General features: G+C 43.2%; 1 protein-coding gene across 1 annotated transcript in view; it reads left to right on the top strand.

Annotated features, from left to right (window-relative positions):
* zgc:152830 (uncharacterized protein LOC767682 homolog) overlaps nucleotides 1-16,732 on the top strand; it is a 37,724-nt gene extending 20,992 nt beyond the window's left edge. Inside the window, exons 13-17 of the mRNA XM_020529047.2 lie at nucleotides 3,350-3,468; nucleotides 5,692-5,784; nucleotides 8,048-8,105; nucleotides 9,608-9,789; nucleotides 16,167-16,732. Of these exons, the coding sequence (XP_020384636.2) occupies nucleotides 3,350-3,468; nucleotides 5,692-5,784; nucleotides 8,048-8,105; nucleotides 9,608-9,789; nucleotides 16,167-16,301 (587 nt within the window). The 3' untranslated portion in view covers nucleotides 16,302-16,732. The remainder of the gene's footprint in view (nucleotides 1-3,349; nucleotides 3,469-5,691; nucleotides 5,785-8,047; nucleotides 8,106-9,607; nucleotides 9,790-16,166) is intronic.
* Nucleotides 16,733-16,995: the final 263 nt, after the last annotated feature.

Here is a 16,995-nt window from a genome sequence, read left to right as displayed (position 1 = left end):
CTTCGACAAAAAACTCACTCATGTTTTTGAGACAGGATTTCCCCCGCACAAAACCATGCTGAGTATCACTAATTTTTCCTTTCCTGTCCAAATGCATATAAATCCTATCTTTCAGAATCACTGTGAAGAACTTAGCCACTACCGAAGTCAGACTGTCAGATCCATAGTTCCCAGGCGACTTCTTCATTCCCTTTTTTAAACAAAGGCCACTCTGCAGTCATCTGGTGTCACCTGTAGCTATAGATGATCCAAATATTTTTGTAAGGCGCCCTGCAATTTCCTCCCTAACTTGTCACAACATCCTAGAATACACCAGATCAGGTCCCGGAGATGTACCTACCTTTGTTTTCTAAGACCTCCACCGCTTCCTCTTCTGTAATGTGAACTGTTGGCAAAACATGAGTATTTATTTCCCTAAGTAATCTAGCCTGCATTTCTTTTGCCATAGTAAAAAAACTGAGGTGAAATATTCATTTAATATCTCTACCAGCTTCTGCGCTCCCAAAGCTTGTGATTTCAAATAGTCATGTTGGACGCAGCCTCTGCATCAGGTGAGATAACCTGGTGTCATGTGACATCGGTTGATGAGATGAGGCAGAGACTGTGTGCAAAGTAAACTCAGAAAATTGACAGGTTGATTCAAGGAATTGAAGAACAGTGGAGGAACCATTTAACAGCAATGCAGAACCAATTTATACTCCTGAAAGCGAAAAGCTCCTGTTCACAGAAAAAACAGCAATGGACAAAGAAATAAGTGACAGCATAAATGAAAAAAAATATGCACTTTTTAGTGCTTTCAAAAAAATGAGTTGGTTGGGAAAGTTGCAAAGACCAGCAAATGAGCAAAATGCATCAACTTACAGCTACAAAAAGGAATTACAAAAAGAAACTTGCCAGAAGCATCATAAAATGAAGTAATTTTACAACTATGTACTCGGAAAGCATGTGTTCAGGAGCAAGATCAGCACACAATTGGGAAATTTGGAAACAGTGACTATGAAGAATGACAGGTGTGTTGAACAATTACTTTGCCTCAGGCTTTGCTGCACATGGTTAATTTCTGTATTTATACAGGTTTCTATACAACATCGACGACAGTTTTATATCATTTATTATTCCTCAGTTTCACCTATTCAGTTCTCCACTGAATGCTTTCCTCTCCGTATATGCTCCCTCACTATTCAAGGAATCTTTTCTCTGATGACTAAGTCTACACTACCTCACTGCTACTTTACCCATCCATCTTGTAAATTTTGCAGGAGGTCAGCTTGCTGCAAGTACCAAGTAAATTAATAATGGGTTGCGAACGGGAAACTGAGAAAAATTAACACAGGTAAAAAGTCAGTAAAGAGGAAAATAATGGAATTCAAGACTGATAAACCCCTGGGACCTCAGTTTCTATCTGAGAGTGTTGACAGAAGTAGGGGAAGACATTATAGAGGTCTTAACTGTAATCCTTTAGAGTTCCCTGCAAGACTCGTCCCTCTGTATTGGGAAATTGCACATGTCCCTCTGCTTTTTAAGAAAGGCAAAAGAGGAAAACCAGGGAATTGCAGATTAGTTAGCCTACCATTTGTGACGAATATATTCTACAATCAAGAATGGGTAACTGAACGCCTTGAAATGTTACAAATCATCAGGGAGACCCAGCTTGGATTCATAACAGGCAGGTCAAACCTGAAAAACCTCACTGAATTTTTTCAAGAGGTCTTTAAGGTCATGGATAAGAGAATATCAGTGGCTGTTGTTTAGAATCATAGAATCCCTACAGTGTGGAAACAGGCCCTTCGGCCCAATAGGTCCACACCAACCTTCAGAGCATCCCCACCAGACCCATCCCTCTGTAACCCACCTAATCTACACATCGCTGAACACTACGGGCAATTGAGCATGGCCAATCCACCTAGCCTGCACATCCTTGGACTGTAGGAGGAAACCGAAGCATCTGGAGGAAACCCACACAGACAGTCACCCGCGGATGGAATTGAACCCGGCTCCCTGGCACTGTGAGGCAGCAGTGCTAACCACTGAGCCACCGTGCCGCCCTTTTATGCGGACTTGCAGAATGTATTTCATGAAATTCCACAGAAGAGACTTCTGATGAAGGCAGAAGCCAAAGAATTGGGGGGCAAATTATTTAAAAGGCTGGGAAATGGGTTGAGTGACAGGCAACAACGTAGGGCTAATGGCTGAGTTCTCAAATGGTCAAGGTATGATCAGTGGTGTCCCACAAGGAGCTGTGTTAGGGCCTCAGTTACTGATCATTTGTTCATGACTTGGGTGATGGCATACAAAATCATTAAATCCAAATGTGCTGATGACACAAAGTGAGGTAGCCTTGAATACTGTGCAGATGATAGACTATCAATGTCCTTTTGTCATTTTATGCTAAGTGAACAGGCAAAACTATAGCCGATGGATTATAGCATAAGCAATAGTGAGGTTACCCATTTTGAAGTGAGTGCTTGTCCAAAGATACCTGGGGTTCACCAACAGGTAGGGAAAATAATGAAGGCAGCTAATGAACTGCTGGCCTTGATATGAAAAGGACGATAATAGAAGGCTGCAGTTCTACAAAACCCCGGTTAGATCTCATTTGAAATACTGTGAGCAGATCTGGGTACCAAGCCTTAGGAAGGATATTGGCTTGGACAGAGTGCAACGTAGGTTTACAAAGCTGATAACCCCTGAAGCCAGGGTAAGGTATGAGGAGAAATTATACAAATTAGGCCTGTTTTCTCAATAATTAGAGTGTAAAGGATGTTCCAGTGTAACTCTTTAAGAGAAGAACAGGAAAAGACAGGGTACATAAAGAAACTATATTTCTACTGGCTGGCAGTTCTAGCGCAGAGGAAGGGCATAGGATGAGAATTAGGGCCAGACCCTTCAGGAAAGATTTTAGGAGGCTCTTCTACAGACAGGGTGGTAGATGTTCAGAACTCTCTTCCACATATGGCAGAGGATGCAGAAACGGTTGTTTATTGTAAATCTAAGATAGATTACATGTTTGTTGAGCACTGGTGTTAACGGATGTGGGCCAAAGGCAGATATGTGGAGTTAGGACACAGATCAGCCATGATCTCATGGAATGGTGGAACAGGCTTGAGGCGCTGAATGGCCTACTTCTGTTCTTGTGTTCCCATACAGAGTAAGATTGCTTACTTGTAATGATCTGAAACATGGTTGGGGCTCGTTTCCTAATTGTTTAATTGCTTGGTGTGGGTTCTGCGTCCCAACATGGTGCTGACTGTGTCATTCTTCGAGAGAGAAGTGAAACATTACATTTCAGTCTTAAATAAGAACTGGCTGTGGCTGCCTGAATGTTGAGTTTGCTATTTTTGTCCTCTAGATTGTTACGTTGCAGATGAGCTTATCATGTCCCGTGCCAAGAGAAGAATTCGGGTGGGAAATACAGATGCAGAAGGGCGGATGGCGATGGTGGATCTGCTGTGCAAAATGAAAGAAATGGTTTGTATATACTGTCTGACGACTTGGCAAGGTTTAATGTTTCCAGGTTGCAAAGCACTTGCGTAGCAGTTGGCTACTGTACAACACCTTTTGAAATACTTGTTGAGAGAAGTGGAGGATAATTTTTTTAACCTTCCACAAAAACCAAGACTTGTTCTCCCAGTTTGCACCATATTTTGAAGGATGGAAAACAGAGGTTGAGACCTTTTCTTCCTGATGTTAGTTTTCCGACAACTTTGCTACCTTGGAGTTCACTCTTAAATTGGTTTTTAAGTTGTTTCGGCTTGGTTCAACAAGTAAATTATGGTTCATTTTATTCTATCTGAGGAAAAAGTGCAACATCCTTGCACACTTAGCATAGCAGACCACTGACTTCAAGTTTGAAATTATTAACAGTGACACTTGTAAGTGAAACGTATACACCGGCATAATTATGTGCAGATTGTCATAAACAGTTCCCTGACATGGAGCTCCATCCATATGTTGTTTTGTGGTAAAACAACAGAAGAAAGTGACGGAATGATCATGCAGATAAGTAATCAAATACTGCATCCCTTTGATGTAGAACCATCTTTTTGGAAGCTCTGAAAACATGCTCCAAACACAGCAATAATGAGTACAACCATCATTTACTGGTGCAGGCAATCTTTTATGACCGGGTATTAATTGTGTCATTGAGCAAAGAGCTGAACCCTTCCATGAATGTGTGAGTTCCTTGATTTTGCTAAATAATTGTACAATCTTACACTTTATCTGTACCTCAGCAAAGCTTCATTTCTGATGTCACATCTCGAAATTTCCTCTGCATACACACGAAGGCCTTCATTTTTTCCTCAAGTCTGCTGTCTTGAATTTGCCAAAATATTGGAGTTGGGCTTTAACCAGTGTGTTGTGTTGGTGATTCATAACTTTGTAGCTTATCCTGTCTGTACTTCGATTTAAAGTGTGGAACCTGTATGGCTTTAAAGCATCAGTCTTCTTAGCAGTTGAATACTTGTGTACCAGTGTTTGATTTAAAATTGCTACTCCTCAATCTTCCTTTTGAAATGCATCACTTAACACCTCATAGGGATGTAAATATACTTTTTCATTGTTTAGATGTCAGTGTATGAGGAGGAATTTCTTCTCAGTTGGTAGTCAATCTGTAAATTATTAACCACAGAAGGCTGCAGAGATTGTCATGAAATACATTCAAGGCTGATTTTCAATCAGTCATGTCATCAAAGGTGCTGGGGATAAGGCAGAAAAGTGGGGGTTTAGGATTAATAGATCACCCATGATGTCATTCAACGTTGGAGTAGACTTGAGGGACAAAAAGCCTACTTCTGGTGCCATGTGTTAGGGTATAACCTGCTCCTTAATTCAGTTATGTGACAGATGGTTTGTCCTTGAATTGCATTTCACTGTCGATCCATTAAAACCTTCCCTTAACTGTCTATTCATTCTCAAGCTGCTCAGCCCACTTCATCACTGTCCACAGCCAATAAATAAGCAAATTGCACCTTACCCATTGTTTGGAAGAGGGTGAAACAAGGTGATTTCTGGTTTTTGTCTTTGCTCAAAGTTTCAGATCTTTGCTGTTGTTCTCGATACTCCTCATCGCAGGGAATAAAGTCTTCGTGTTTAGGATATCGTTTTATGTTTACAAACATTTGATTTCCTTGTAATTTTTTTTCTTAAATCTTCTCCTATACGGAAGGAGATCTCAATACACTTACCTTTTCGTCTGAGCCCTTTGACTCCATTATCCTTGGGAATGACAAGTGGCCAAATGTCTTCATACCACAGATCTGCAAAGGATCTTACCAAGATGGTGGAAGGAACGAATATCCAGATGCAAGAATTTAGACCTACTGGCTCTCTTGGCATCACTGTGCTTTTTCTTTTTGCAGACCAACAATTTGGGAGTAGGCAATAAGTTATTTATTGTTCATGTTACCAGAATAAGTTTCAGCTGAAGTTAGGGATTTGTGCTTCATCACATTTGGCGAACTAAGGACAACAAAACAGGCTATGAGTTGTTAATTGAACTTGCTCTTCTTCAGTATAGTGATCAGCAACACCGAACAGATGGATCTGCATCTATATTGAATTATGTTCTGTAATATTTGAATTTGTATTTATTAATTTCAGCTGCCAATGAAAGCAGAATGGTTTCCAGCTTTTGAGGACTTAGAAAGGCATTGACTTGTAATTTGTGAATGTCATTTTCTTTTTTGAAAGGCTCTTAAAGATTATGATTCCGACCACTTTGAACTGTTCACTATTGCTACATTGACTGGCCATGCTGTTCGAGCTGTTGGTTGCAACTACTCGGTGAGTACAATCCTGTGCACGATGTACGCCTATCTGAAGTATGTCCCAATACTGCAACAAATAATCTCGGCAATCTCAAACAATGTCATGTGAAGATGCTTTATAGAATACAACAGCCTCGATTGTCACGTGCACTCAAAAGAATGCAGTGAAAAATGGGCATTGTTGCCTCTCAGTGCCATCTTAGGTACTGGATGCCCAAGTACAGGTACTTCAAGTGTTGTCACAGAATTGAAATAGTAAAAAAAAAGATGAGCATGGGAATACAGCATTTAAAAGTCCAGAATGAGAATAAAAAGTTTCTTTGAAGTACTCGGGTTATCGTCCCTTACCAACATGAGTCTATGCCCACTGGGCTTCAGAACACGAGGTCACGTTGCCTCCATGCGCCCGCCTCCGTCCAGAACTCGTGGGGGTCCCTGCTCCAGGTCCCGGCCCGTGACTCGTCTCCTTCGTCTTGCCTCCATTCTGCAGGTAAGATAGGATAGTTTAAGAAGTTAAAAATTGGGAGGTGGGGAAGAACTGCTGTAAAGATGGGGGAAGAGAAAGGAAAAGGAACTGGCGAAGAGAGGAGCTCCAACTGGAGCAGCTTAGTCTCCCGCCATCTTGTCCAGAGATGCTGGCATTGCTCCCATATTATAAGGAGTAGTAAACTGTGCTGCTGCATAGTTTAACTGTTGATGTAAGCTCAACTGAGATTCCAGCCAACACAAACTGCTGATGTCACTTGTCTTGCCCTTGACTTTTTTTGACTTGTTATGAAGGAATGGAGTCCTCACAATTCATCCAAGTTGATTCAATGGTGAAGACATGCTGCATGATGGAATATGTTTGCTTTCTCATGAAATGTGAAGCTAAGGCCCTGGTACCACAGTTAGATTCTCCCATTGTTATTAGAAGAGCTGACAACTGATTCCATTATTGCTGGCCAATGGCACATAACAAAACTCTCTCGATGTTGCTTTTGAGTGCAAAGTAGCTGAGTTTCTAGAATTTGCAACAACAATTATAATTGACTGGAAAATATTTTAATATTTTGTGGATGGAACAATAAAAACTGCAAGCTTTTCCTGAAATGTGTAAGCAGCTTCAAAACCTGAACAATCACTGCAGTCGTTAGTCTCTATTTAATTTTACCCTGCTTCATGTTGCTTCAGTTTAACATTTTGTGTTATTTAGGCCATTGCTTTTTTGCTTTACCTTTTGTTATTTTCATTTTAGCATCACTTGTGTTTTGTCAGTGTTTATTGCCATCAGAAATTGGAGTCCAGTAGTGAATTGCGTGGAGCTGGAGGAACACAGCAGGTCAGGCAGCATCGGAGCAGGAGGAAACGTCAACTTTGCTGCTGCTCTGATGCTGCCTGACCTGCTGTGTTCCTCCAGCTCCACACCTTGTTGATTCTGACTCCAGCATCTGCAGTTCTTGCTATCTCCGAGTGAACTGCGTGCATCTTGGATGCATGCCCAAGCACACTATTGGTCTGTCTGTAGGTGAGAGGTTTTGCATCTCTCATGGCCCTAATTTCCACACTTGACTTCTGACCTGGTACAGGCAACCACGTATTCCCCCAGATCCATCTCCCAGCTTGTTACGGCTCTGTCCCATTTCCCAGTCTCATCCTCTTTAGTTAGCATAGACTTAACTTGAGCTTCTAGGCCTTTGGTTGCTGGCTTTACACCTGAATTCGAATCGAGGTCTTGCGTTCCATGTCTTGGGAGTCCAGCTGTGCTGCCTGACTTGTGCTTGGAGCTTGGTCAATCAAGGAGTGCTTTAGCATATTAAATTGTTTTGATCTTGTAAAACGAATTTTTCTTTTTAGTTTGCATATACCACCAGCACAATTTAGTGATTTCAAAGACGTTTGTTACTCTTTTCTACCTTGGAGGTTGCAGGTATAATGTAACATTTATGTCTTTAAGGGATATTTTATTGAACCTAACTCATGTTTAATATTGATTGCTTGGAAAATCAGTGGTCTGCTTTGTTTTTTCATTGAAATCATGATTTTCAGCATTGCATTCCTAGCTGCTTTAAGTGAGGACACCTGCATATTTTTTCCTTGAAACTTGACTAACTTCAAATGTTCCTATGTGTTCATAGGAAATTTTGATGTTTCAAACATTACGTTGCATTTAATGTGCTAAACTGAAACACATCAGTAGTTCACATCACACTCAGAGACCACTGCATTGTCTCTTGCTTTAATCTAAAAGTACTTGTTCTTTAATAGACTGTCAATAAAGTGCTTTTTTTTTGGTTTAGATCATAATGGATAATGGTCCTGCCCAACAGGTGAAGATTGCTCAACAGTTTCAATCAGGTAAAAGCTGTTTGGCCCTGCATATCTCCAGTACATCATACTTCAAGCAGTAAAGGCTATAAAGAACTTTCCTGCTAAATCATAACTGATAGTTTTACGCAGTTTCTGTGTGCTTTTGAGAGGTATGTAAGTCATAGAATCCAGCAGTGCGCAAAGAGACCGTTTAGTCATCAAGTCTGCACTGACTCTGAGAAGAGCATCCCACGTTATCCCTGTAAACCCACATTTCCCAAGGCTAATCCACCTGGCCTGCCCATCCCTGGACAGTATGGCCAATTCAGCATGTCCAGTCTATGTAAGGTTCACATGTTTGGACTGTGGGAGGAAACTGGTACACCTGACAGAAACTCTGCCACACATGGGGAGAACATACAAAGCCCACACAGACAGTTGCCCAAGGCTAGAATTGAAGCTGGGTCTTTAGCACGGTGAGGCAGCAGTGCTAACCACTGAGCTATCATACAGCATTTAGGTCATGTTGGTTAAAGGGATCTTTAATGGGCAATATTTGTTGCATATGCTGGGTGTTATTAGGTTTTTATCTTGGTCGATTGTATCTTCGATCGTTGGCTATTTACTGATGCAAAGATGGAAGTGCCAACTCCTAGCCCAGGATACATGCTAGGATTTAAGCCTGAAAGAAAGGTGCAGAGGTATTGAGGAGTCATTCTACAAAGGTGGTTTGAAATGCTTTTCAATGGACAGTGCAGCTTGGTGAATCCACCTAACCACCATGTCTTTGGACTGTGGGAGGAAACTGGAGCACCTGGAGGAAATCCACACAGTCAATAGGAGAATATACAGACTACACACAGTTGCCCAAATGTGCAATCAAACGTAGATTCCTGGCACTATGTGGCAGCAGTGCTCACCACTGTGCAGTACTAAATATGTTTAAGGGGAAGCGACATAACTGAATGAACACATGGGAGCACAGAGTTGATATGACACTGTCAGAAGTTGCAGAAGAACCAAAGTATGTGTTATGATTGAGCCATTTATGATTGGGTCTGTTGTGTTGTGTCGTGCATGCACTGTGAAATAATGCACCTTGTGCAAGGCATTGTTTCATAAGAACACAAAGTACTCAAATGAAGAAATGGGTGTGAAGTGAAGGCAGGGGTGCAGTACAAGGCTGTGTTGGTGCTTTGTTAACAGCTGACCAAACCTATTCAAAGTTTGCTTTTATCCTAGCTTCCATCTTCTTGATATTTTCAGTGTACCTTGGTACTGAAGTACAGGCTAAAATTCAGAGATCACAAATTTTGAACGAGGCCACACGTTCATTTCCCATCTACTCGCAATCTTGAAACTCATTTTCTACTGGATAAATTGTGTTTACGTGTGATTTGAGGTCAGTTTGGCTACTGTCACAGAACTTTGTTCCTGTGATGGGTGACTTAGTCACGGAACTAGGTTATTGTATTTTTAACTTGATTCACAAGTTTTCTCTCAACCAAATATAAATGAGTGTGTGTTAAATGCTGTATCTTTGCTCTTAGCTGGTGACGAAGTGGCTGATCCTTTTGAAATCTCCACCATTCGACGTGAAGATTACGATTTTCACAAGGGAAAGTCTGAGTATGAAGAGATTCTGCAGTGCAACAACCAGCCATCCAGTGCCACACCCCGTGGACATCAGTCACCTGCAGCTTTCCTCATCATGGCTTCTGGCCTAGATAAGGTAACATTGTTTGCAACCTGACCATTAATTTTGCTGGATGCCATTGAAATGATTTTTTTTTTAATCAACCTGTTCAGGCATGCCATGACGGACTTGTGGTGAACCTCCACCTTAGAACATAGAACAGAGAACAGTACAGCACAGTACAGGCCCTTCGTGCTTGGTAACATCCTCAGTGCAGCCTCTGATGAAGCGTCGGTGTGTTTTCCTGCCTGGTTTTTAAACTCTGGGGTCCGTTGCGATGGGTTGCCTCACTTCCGGGTTTCCTCCATAGTGGAATGTATATGGGGTCGAGTTCAATGTGTTTATTAATAGCATGCTTCGTGGAGTGCCATGCTTCCAGGAATTCTCGTGCTTGTCACTGCCTAGCCTGTCCCAGGATCTTGGTGTTGTCTCAGTCGAAGTCGTGGTTCTCCTTGTCCATGTGGATTGAGATAAGTGAGTATTGGTCGTGTCTTCTTGTAGCCAGTGGTGTTCATGTACTCTTGTTGTTAGTGTCCTTCCTGTTTGTCCGATTGTAGTGTTTCTCACAGTCTCTGCAGGGGATCTTGTAGATGACATTGTCCACGGCGGGGAGTGGGTCTTTAGTTTGGGTGAGCACTTGTCGTAGTGTTGATGTGGGTTTGTATGCCACTCTGATGCCCAGCGGTCGTAGGAGTCTTGTGGTGAGTTCTGACGTGTTCCTGATTGTAGGGTAGTGTGACGTGTGTCGGGGCGTGTACAGTCTCTCTGATGCTGTTCCTGTAGGCATCCCCGACCCAGTTCTTTGGATATCCATTATCCTTGAACACTTGGAAGAGGTATTCCTCCTCCTCTTGGCGTAGTTCCGTGTTGTTGCCCTTTTTAATAGTGTTCGCACGCAGCTTCATTTGTGTGTGCTGGGATAGTTACTATTGAAGTTCAATACCTGGTCTGCGTGTGTGGCTTTTTGGTGTACTTTCGTTTGCAGTTCCCCATTTGTCTTGTGCTCTACCATGACGTCCAGGAATGGGAGTTGTATTTGTTCTTCTCCTCCCTGGTGAATTTTATTCCGGTGAGGGTGTTGTTTATGAGTTTGTGTGTCTCTTCTAATTTGGTCCGTTTAATGATGACAAAGGTGTCGCCTACGTAGCATATACATAGTTTAGGTTGGATTTGCGGAAGGGCGGTCCTTTCCAGTCTTTGCATCACTGCTTCTGCTATGAGTCCGGAGATAGGCGATCCCATGGGTGTCCCGTTGATTTGCTTGTATGTTTGGCCGTTGAAGGTGAAGTGGGTGGTCAGGCATAGTTCCAGTAGTTTAAGCATGTTGTCCTTGGAGATGGTTTCACTGGGATCGTGTTCTTGTTCAAGTAGTGTTGTCATTGTTTCCCTTGCTAGTGGTATGTCTATTGATGTGAATAGGGCGGTGACATTGAACGATATCATGGTCTCTTCGTCCTCTATCTTTATGTCTTTGATGAAGTTGAGGAATTCTTGGGCTGAGTGGGTGGAGTGAGGTGATTTGTTGACTAGGTGCTTGAGTCTTGTTTGTAGTTCTCTGGCTAATCTGTACGATGGAGTGCCTGGTACGGAGACTATGGGTCTGAGGGGGACTTCCAGCTTGTGCACTTTAGGGAGGCCGTAGAATCGGACACATTGAACTTGACCCCATATACATTCCACTACGGAGGAAACCCGTAAGTGAGGCAATCCATCGCAACGGACCCCAGAGTTTAAAAACCAGGCAGGAAAACACACCGATGCTTCATCAGAGGCTGCACTGAGGATGTTACCAAGCACGGTAACGAAACATCTGCGGAACAACAAACCAGCTCGGCGAGCCAACCAACCTCAACTGAGTAAAGAACCTACCTCTGACGTCTCCCCTATATCTACCTCCACTCACTTCAAAACTATGCCCCCTCGTAATAGCTACCTCCACTCTAGGAAAAAGTCTCTGGCTATCCACTCTATCTATACCTCTGATCATTTTGTACACTTCTATCAAGTCACCTCTCATCCTTCGTCGTTCTAAAGAGAAAAGCCCGAGCTCTCGCAACCTTTCCTCGTAAGACCTTCCCTCTATTCCAGGCAACATCCTGGTAAATCTCCGTTGCACCTTTTCCAACGCTTCCACATGTTTCCTGTAATGGGGCGACCAGAACTGGACACAATACTCCAGTTGTGGCCGAAGCAGACTTTTGTATAACTTGAAGCATAACTTCACGGCTCTTGAACTCAATCCCTCTATTAATGAAAGCTAACACACCATACGCCTTCTTAACAACTCTATCCACCTGGGTGGCAGCTTTCAGGGAACTGTGGACATGAACCCCAAGATCCCTCTGCTCCTCCACACTGCCAAGAATCTTTCTGTTAACCCTGTGTTCTGCTTTCAAATTTGTCCTTCCAAAATGAATCACCTCACACCTTTCAGGGTTAAACTCCATCTGCCACTTCTGAGCCCAGCTCTGCATCCTATCAATGTCCATTTTGTAAACAAGAACAGCCCTCCGCACTATCCACAACTCAACCCACCTTTGTATCGTCCGCGAACTTACTAACCCACCTTTCCACTCCTTCATCCAAATCATTTACAAAAATCAGAAATAGAAGAGGACCCAGAACAGATCCTTGTGGTACACCACTCGTAACTGAGCACCATGTTGAATATTTTCCGTCCACGACCACCCTTTATCTTCTAAGGGTTAGGCAATTCTGAATCCAATCTGCCACATTTCCCCCTATCCCATGCCTCCTTACCTTCTGCATGAGTCTACCATTGGGAACCTTATCAAACGCCTTACTTAAATCCATGTGTACCACATCCACTGCTCTACCTTCATCCACGTGTTTGGTCACCTCTTCAAAGAATTCAATAAGGTTTGTGAGGCGTGATCTACCCTTCACAAATCCATGCTGACTATCGCCAATCAAACTGTGCCTTTCCAAGTGATCATAAATCCTGTCTCTCAGAGCCCTTTCCAGTAATTTCCCCACCACTGACGTCAGACTAACTGGTCTGTAATTTCCAGGGTTATCTCTCTTCCCTTTTTTGAAGAAGGGAATGACGTTTGCCTCTCTCCAGTCTTCTGGCACTATACCCGTGGACAGTGAGGACGAAAAGATCATCGCCAAAGGCCCTGCGATCTCTTCCCTCACTTCCCATAGAATCCTTGGATAAATCCCATCAGGCCCAGGGGACTTATCTATCTTCAAGTTCCTCAAAATTCCTAGTACATCTTTCTTACTAACATCGACCTCCTCCAGCCTACCAGCCTGTTTCACACTGTCCTCCTCTACAACTAGGTCCCCTCTCTGTTGTGAATACCGAAGAAAAGTATTCATTTAAGGACTTCCCCTATCTCTTTAGGCTCTATGCACAAATTCCCTTTACAATCCTTGATCAGCCCTACCCTTTCTCTGGTCATTCTCTTATTCCTCACGTATGTGTAAAAGGCCTTGGAGTTTTCTTGATCCTATCTGCCAAAGTTTTCTCGTGCCCCCTTACAGCTTTCCTAAGCCCTTTCTTCAGCTCCTTCCTGGCTAACTTGTATCCCTCTAGAGCCTTTTCTGTTCCTTGTTTCCTAAACCTTATATAAGCATCCTTCTTCCTCTTAACCAGTTGTTCGACCTCTCTTGAGAATCAAGGCTCCCTCACTGGACCGCATCTTCTCTGCCTGCTGGGGACAAACATATGGGGCACACGCAGTATGCATTCCTTAAACAATCTCCACATTTCAATAGCGCTCTTCCCTGACAGCATCTGTTCCCATTTTGTTACCTAGTTATTGCCTAATAGAATTGCAATTACCCTCCCCCAATTATAAACCTTACCCTGCTGTATGTACCTATCCTTTTCCATGACTATTGTAAAAGTAACAGAGTTATGATCGCTACCACCAAAATGCTGTCTTACCAACAGGTCTAACACTTAGCCCGGTTCATTGCCAAGCACCAAATCCAAAGTGGCCTCTCCTCATGTTGGTCTATCTACATATTGTGTCAGGAATCCTTCCTGAACGCACTGGAGAAAATCTGCTCCATCTAAACGAGTACAACTAAAATGTTTCCAATCAATATTTGGAAAGTTGAAGTCACCCATGACTACAACCCTGTGACTTCTGCATCTTTCCAGTATCTGCCTCCCAATCCGCTCCTCCACTTCTCTGCAACTATTAGGGGGTCTGTAAAATATCCCTGACAAAGTGACTGCACTTTTCTTGTTCCTGACCTCAACCCAAACTGACTCTGTAGACATATCATTCTCGAACTGCCTTTCAGTAGCTGCTATACTCACCCTGACTGGCAATGCCACTCCCCTGCCTCTTTTTCCACCCTCCCTATTTCTTTTAAAGCATCTAAATCCCAGAACTTCCAACAACCATTCCTGTCCCTGAGTTGACCTAGTTTCTGTAATGGCCACAACATCGTAGTTCCAAGTACTGACCCATGCTCTAAGTTCATCCGCCTTATTTCTGATAGTTGTGGCATTGAAGTATACACATCTCAAACCGTCTCTGTGTCCACAATTACGCTCCATCGACCGCATTTCTTTGTTAACAACCTCACTCTGTGTTGTGCCTGTTGAAAGGCTGAATATTTCTTCCGCTGAATTACAAATCCGGTTCCCCACCCCCTGCCAATCTAGTCTAAACCATCCCTGTATAGCTTGAGCAAACCTCCCTCCCAGCATATTTGTCCCGTTCCGGTTCAGGTGCAACCCGTCCTTGCTGTACAGGTCCCACCTTTCCAGAATATGCTCCAATTATCCACGTAATGGAAGCCCTCCCTCCTACACCAGCCCTGTAGCCATGTGTTTAGCTGCACTCTCTCCCTATTTCTTACCTCGTTATTGCATGGCACTGGTGGTAATCCAGAGATAACTACCCTGTTTGTCCTGGATGTCAGCTTCCAATCTAACTCCCTGTACTCGTTTTTCACATTCTCAGTGCTTTTTCTACCTATGTCATTGGTACCAATGTGTACCATGACTGCTGGTTGCTCACCCTCCCCCTTCAGGATCTTGAAGACACGATCCGAGACATCATGGACCCTGGCACCCGGAAGGCAACATACCATCCGTTCATCTCGTTTGCGTCCACAGAACTGCGTGTCTGTGCCTGTTACTTTTGAATCCCCCACTACAATTGCTGTCCTATTTTCCCCCCCTTCCCTTCTGTGCCACAGGGCCAGGCTCAGTGCCAGAGACCTGTCCGCTATGGCCTTCCCCTGGTAGGTCGTTTCTCCCCCCTTCCCCCCACCCCCCACCCAAAAGTATCCAAAACGGTATACTTATTATTGAGGGGAACGGCCACAGGGGATCCCTGCACTGTCTGCCGATTCCCTTTCCCCTTCCTGACAGTCACCCAGCTGCCTTTTTCCTGTACCTTAGGAGTGACCACCTCCTTATAACTCCTTTCTATCGTGCCCTCAGCCTCCCAAATGATCCAGAGTTCATCCAGCTCCAGTTCCCTAGTTGGGTGCACTTCTCGCAAATGAAGTCAGAGGGGACACCAACAGTGACCCTTGCCTCCCACATCCTGCAAGAGGAGCATGCAACTGCCCTAGCTTCCATTCCCTCTACTCCAGATTTCCAGAAGAATTTTTAAAAAAGCCTTACTTTATCGACCCTCCACACAGTTTTTTTTTTTTGGCTAGGGGAGGAGGACAGGTGGGAGACACCACACGTGTAGTGTTTCGGGTTTAGCTAATGGCCGAATATATAAGTTCCTTCCTGGCTCGCGTTCTCTCCACACACCCGCTGCTCCAAACAAGAAGGCCGCTGCTGCACGAGCTAAGTCTTTATACAGGGAAAAAAAAACCTCACCTTCCTGTCGGCACCCTGGCTCGCACTCCCGCTTCTCCGAACAAGGACCTTATGGCCCAGAGGTGGGGATGGTACTGCTCTGCTACGAGAAGGCCCCTAGTTTTAAATTGTATGCTTCACAAAGAAGTGACCAGTTAAAATATCACTTTGTCTTTAGTCCAAATTTATTTTCTGACCCCAGTCCCATAAAAGACTACAGTCAGCCAATGGGAGATTTTGAAGTTGGTCATGGTGCCTGCAATTCAGTCTGCAGCATCCAGCCCAACACTCTGACTCTTAATCCAAATCTTGCTTCCTTATTGACTGTATTGGACATGAGTAAAGCATCAGAATTGCCTTGTTAGACCGAACTTTGATTATCTTTGTCATTTGGTTATTCTGTCACAGCAAGATATGACACTTCATTTGGAAGGGGAGACAGCTAGATCAGCAGAGCAGAACCAAATTAATGAAAAAAAAAAGCAAAATTACATGATATAATGGCTTCTTCCTTGATATGATATTGTTTCATGGTGTGGTTTTGTTTGCAGTTTCATTGCACCAGGTTGCAAACCATTTTATTTAAATCAATTCTTCTCTCTTTCAGCATGGAATGGATTCTGAGAAACCCTTGCGCTATTCTCACATTGATATAGCCGGATCTTCTGGCCCATTTCCTGGAATACCCTCTGGGTCACCAGTGGTTGCCCTCGCCGCAAAATATGTGCTAAACCGTATTTGAATATCTGATGGACAGCAGAAAGGCCCATGGAGATCAGAAATCTTCTGTTATCAAGGAGACCATGCAGTGTCATAGGATATCCAATAGTGGGCTACATAGCTTCACCTGAATTGTGAACTAAATATGAATTTTTGGTATAGATCAGTCAGTGCAGCTGTCCTAGAACTGAATGCAGAAACATTAACCAGTACTCCAAACTTTCTCAGGTAGGCAAATGAAGAAGTTATGGTCTTTCAGTACAAAATTCTTGAGTTCTTTTTGTTTGATTTGTGCAATCCAAAGCTAAACTGCCAAAACCCGAAATTTCAAGTTGAGCTCGGGTGGAAAAAATTACTTTGGGTCACACTATCAGGAGAAGGAAATGAGAGTTTGCAACAGAAATAAACAGGAAATGTAATGTTCAGAAGTAAATAAAGATTGAGATGCCCTTGTTTGCCAGTGTCTTATTGGAGATGCTTAAGCTAGTGAGTACACATGAAACACCAGTTGACTTGGCATCTGTGGTTGACCTTGGACTGCAAAAGGTGATTGCAGTTGCACTTGTCACTAAGTGTCATGATTTGTATTCTGCCTATCATTTGAATGTATGTTTGAGACCAACGTAAATGTCAGAAAGTAATTTTTTCCAGAATGCTGTTCAGTCATGAATGAACAATGTGCGTTGAAACTGGACAGTTGTTTATTGGATATTGGA

Source organism: Rhincodon typus, chromosome 40 (genome assembly GCF_021869965.1).
Source record: "Rhincodon typus isolate 14 chromosome 40, sRhiTyp1.1, whole genome shotgun sequence".
In the NCBI taxonomy this organism is placed as follows: domain Eukaryota; kingdom Metazoa; phylum Chordata; class Chondrichthyes; order Orectolobiformes; family Rhincodontidae; genus Rhincodon; species Rhincodon typus.
Note: the sequence above shows the minus strand (reverse complement) of the source record. Positions and strands in the feature narration are given on the sequence as shown.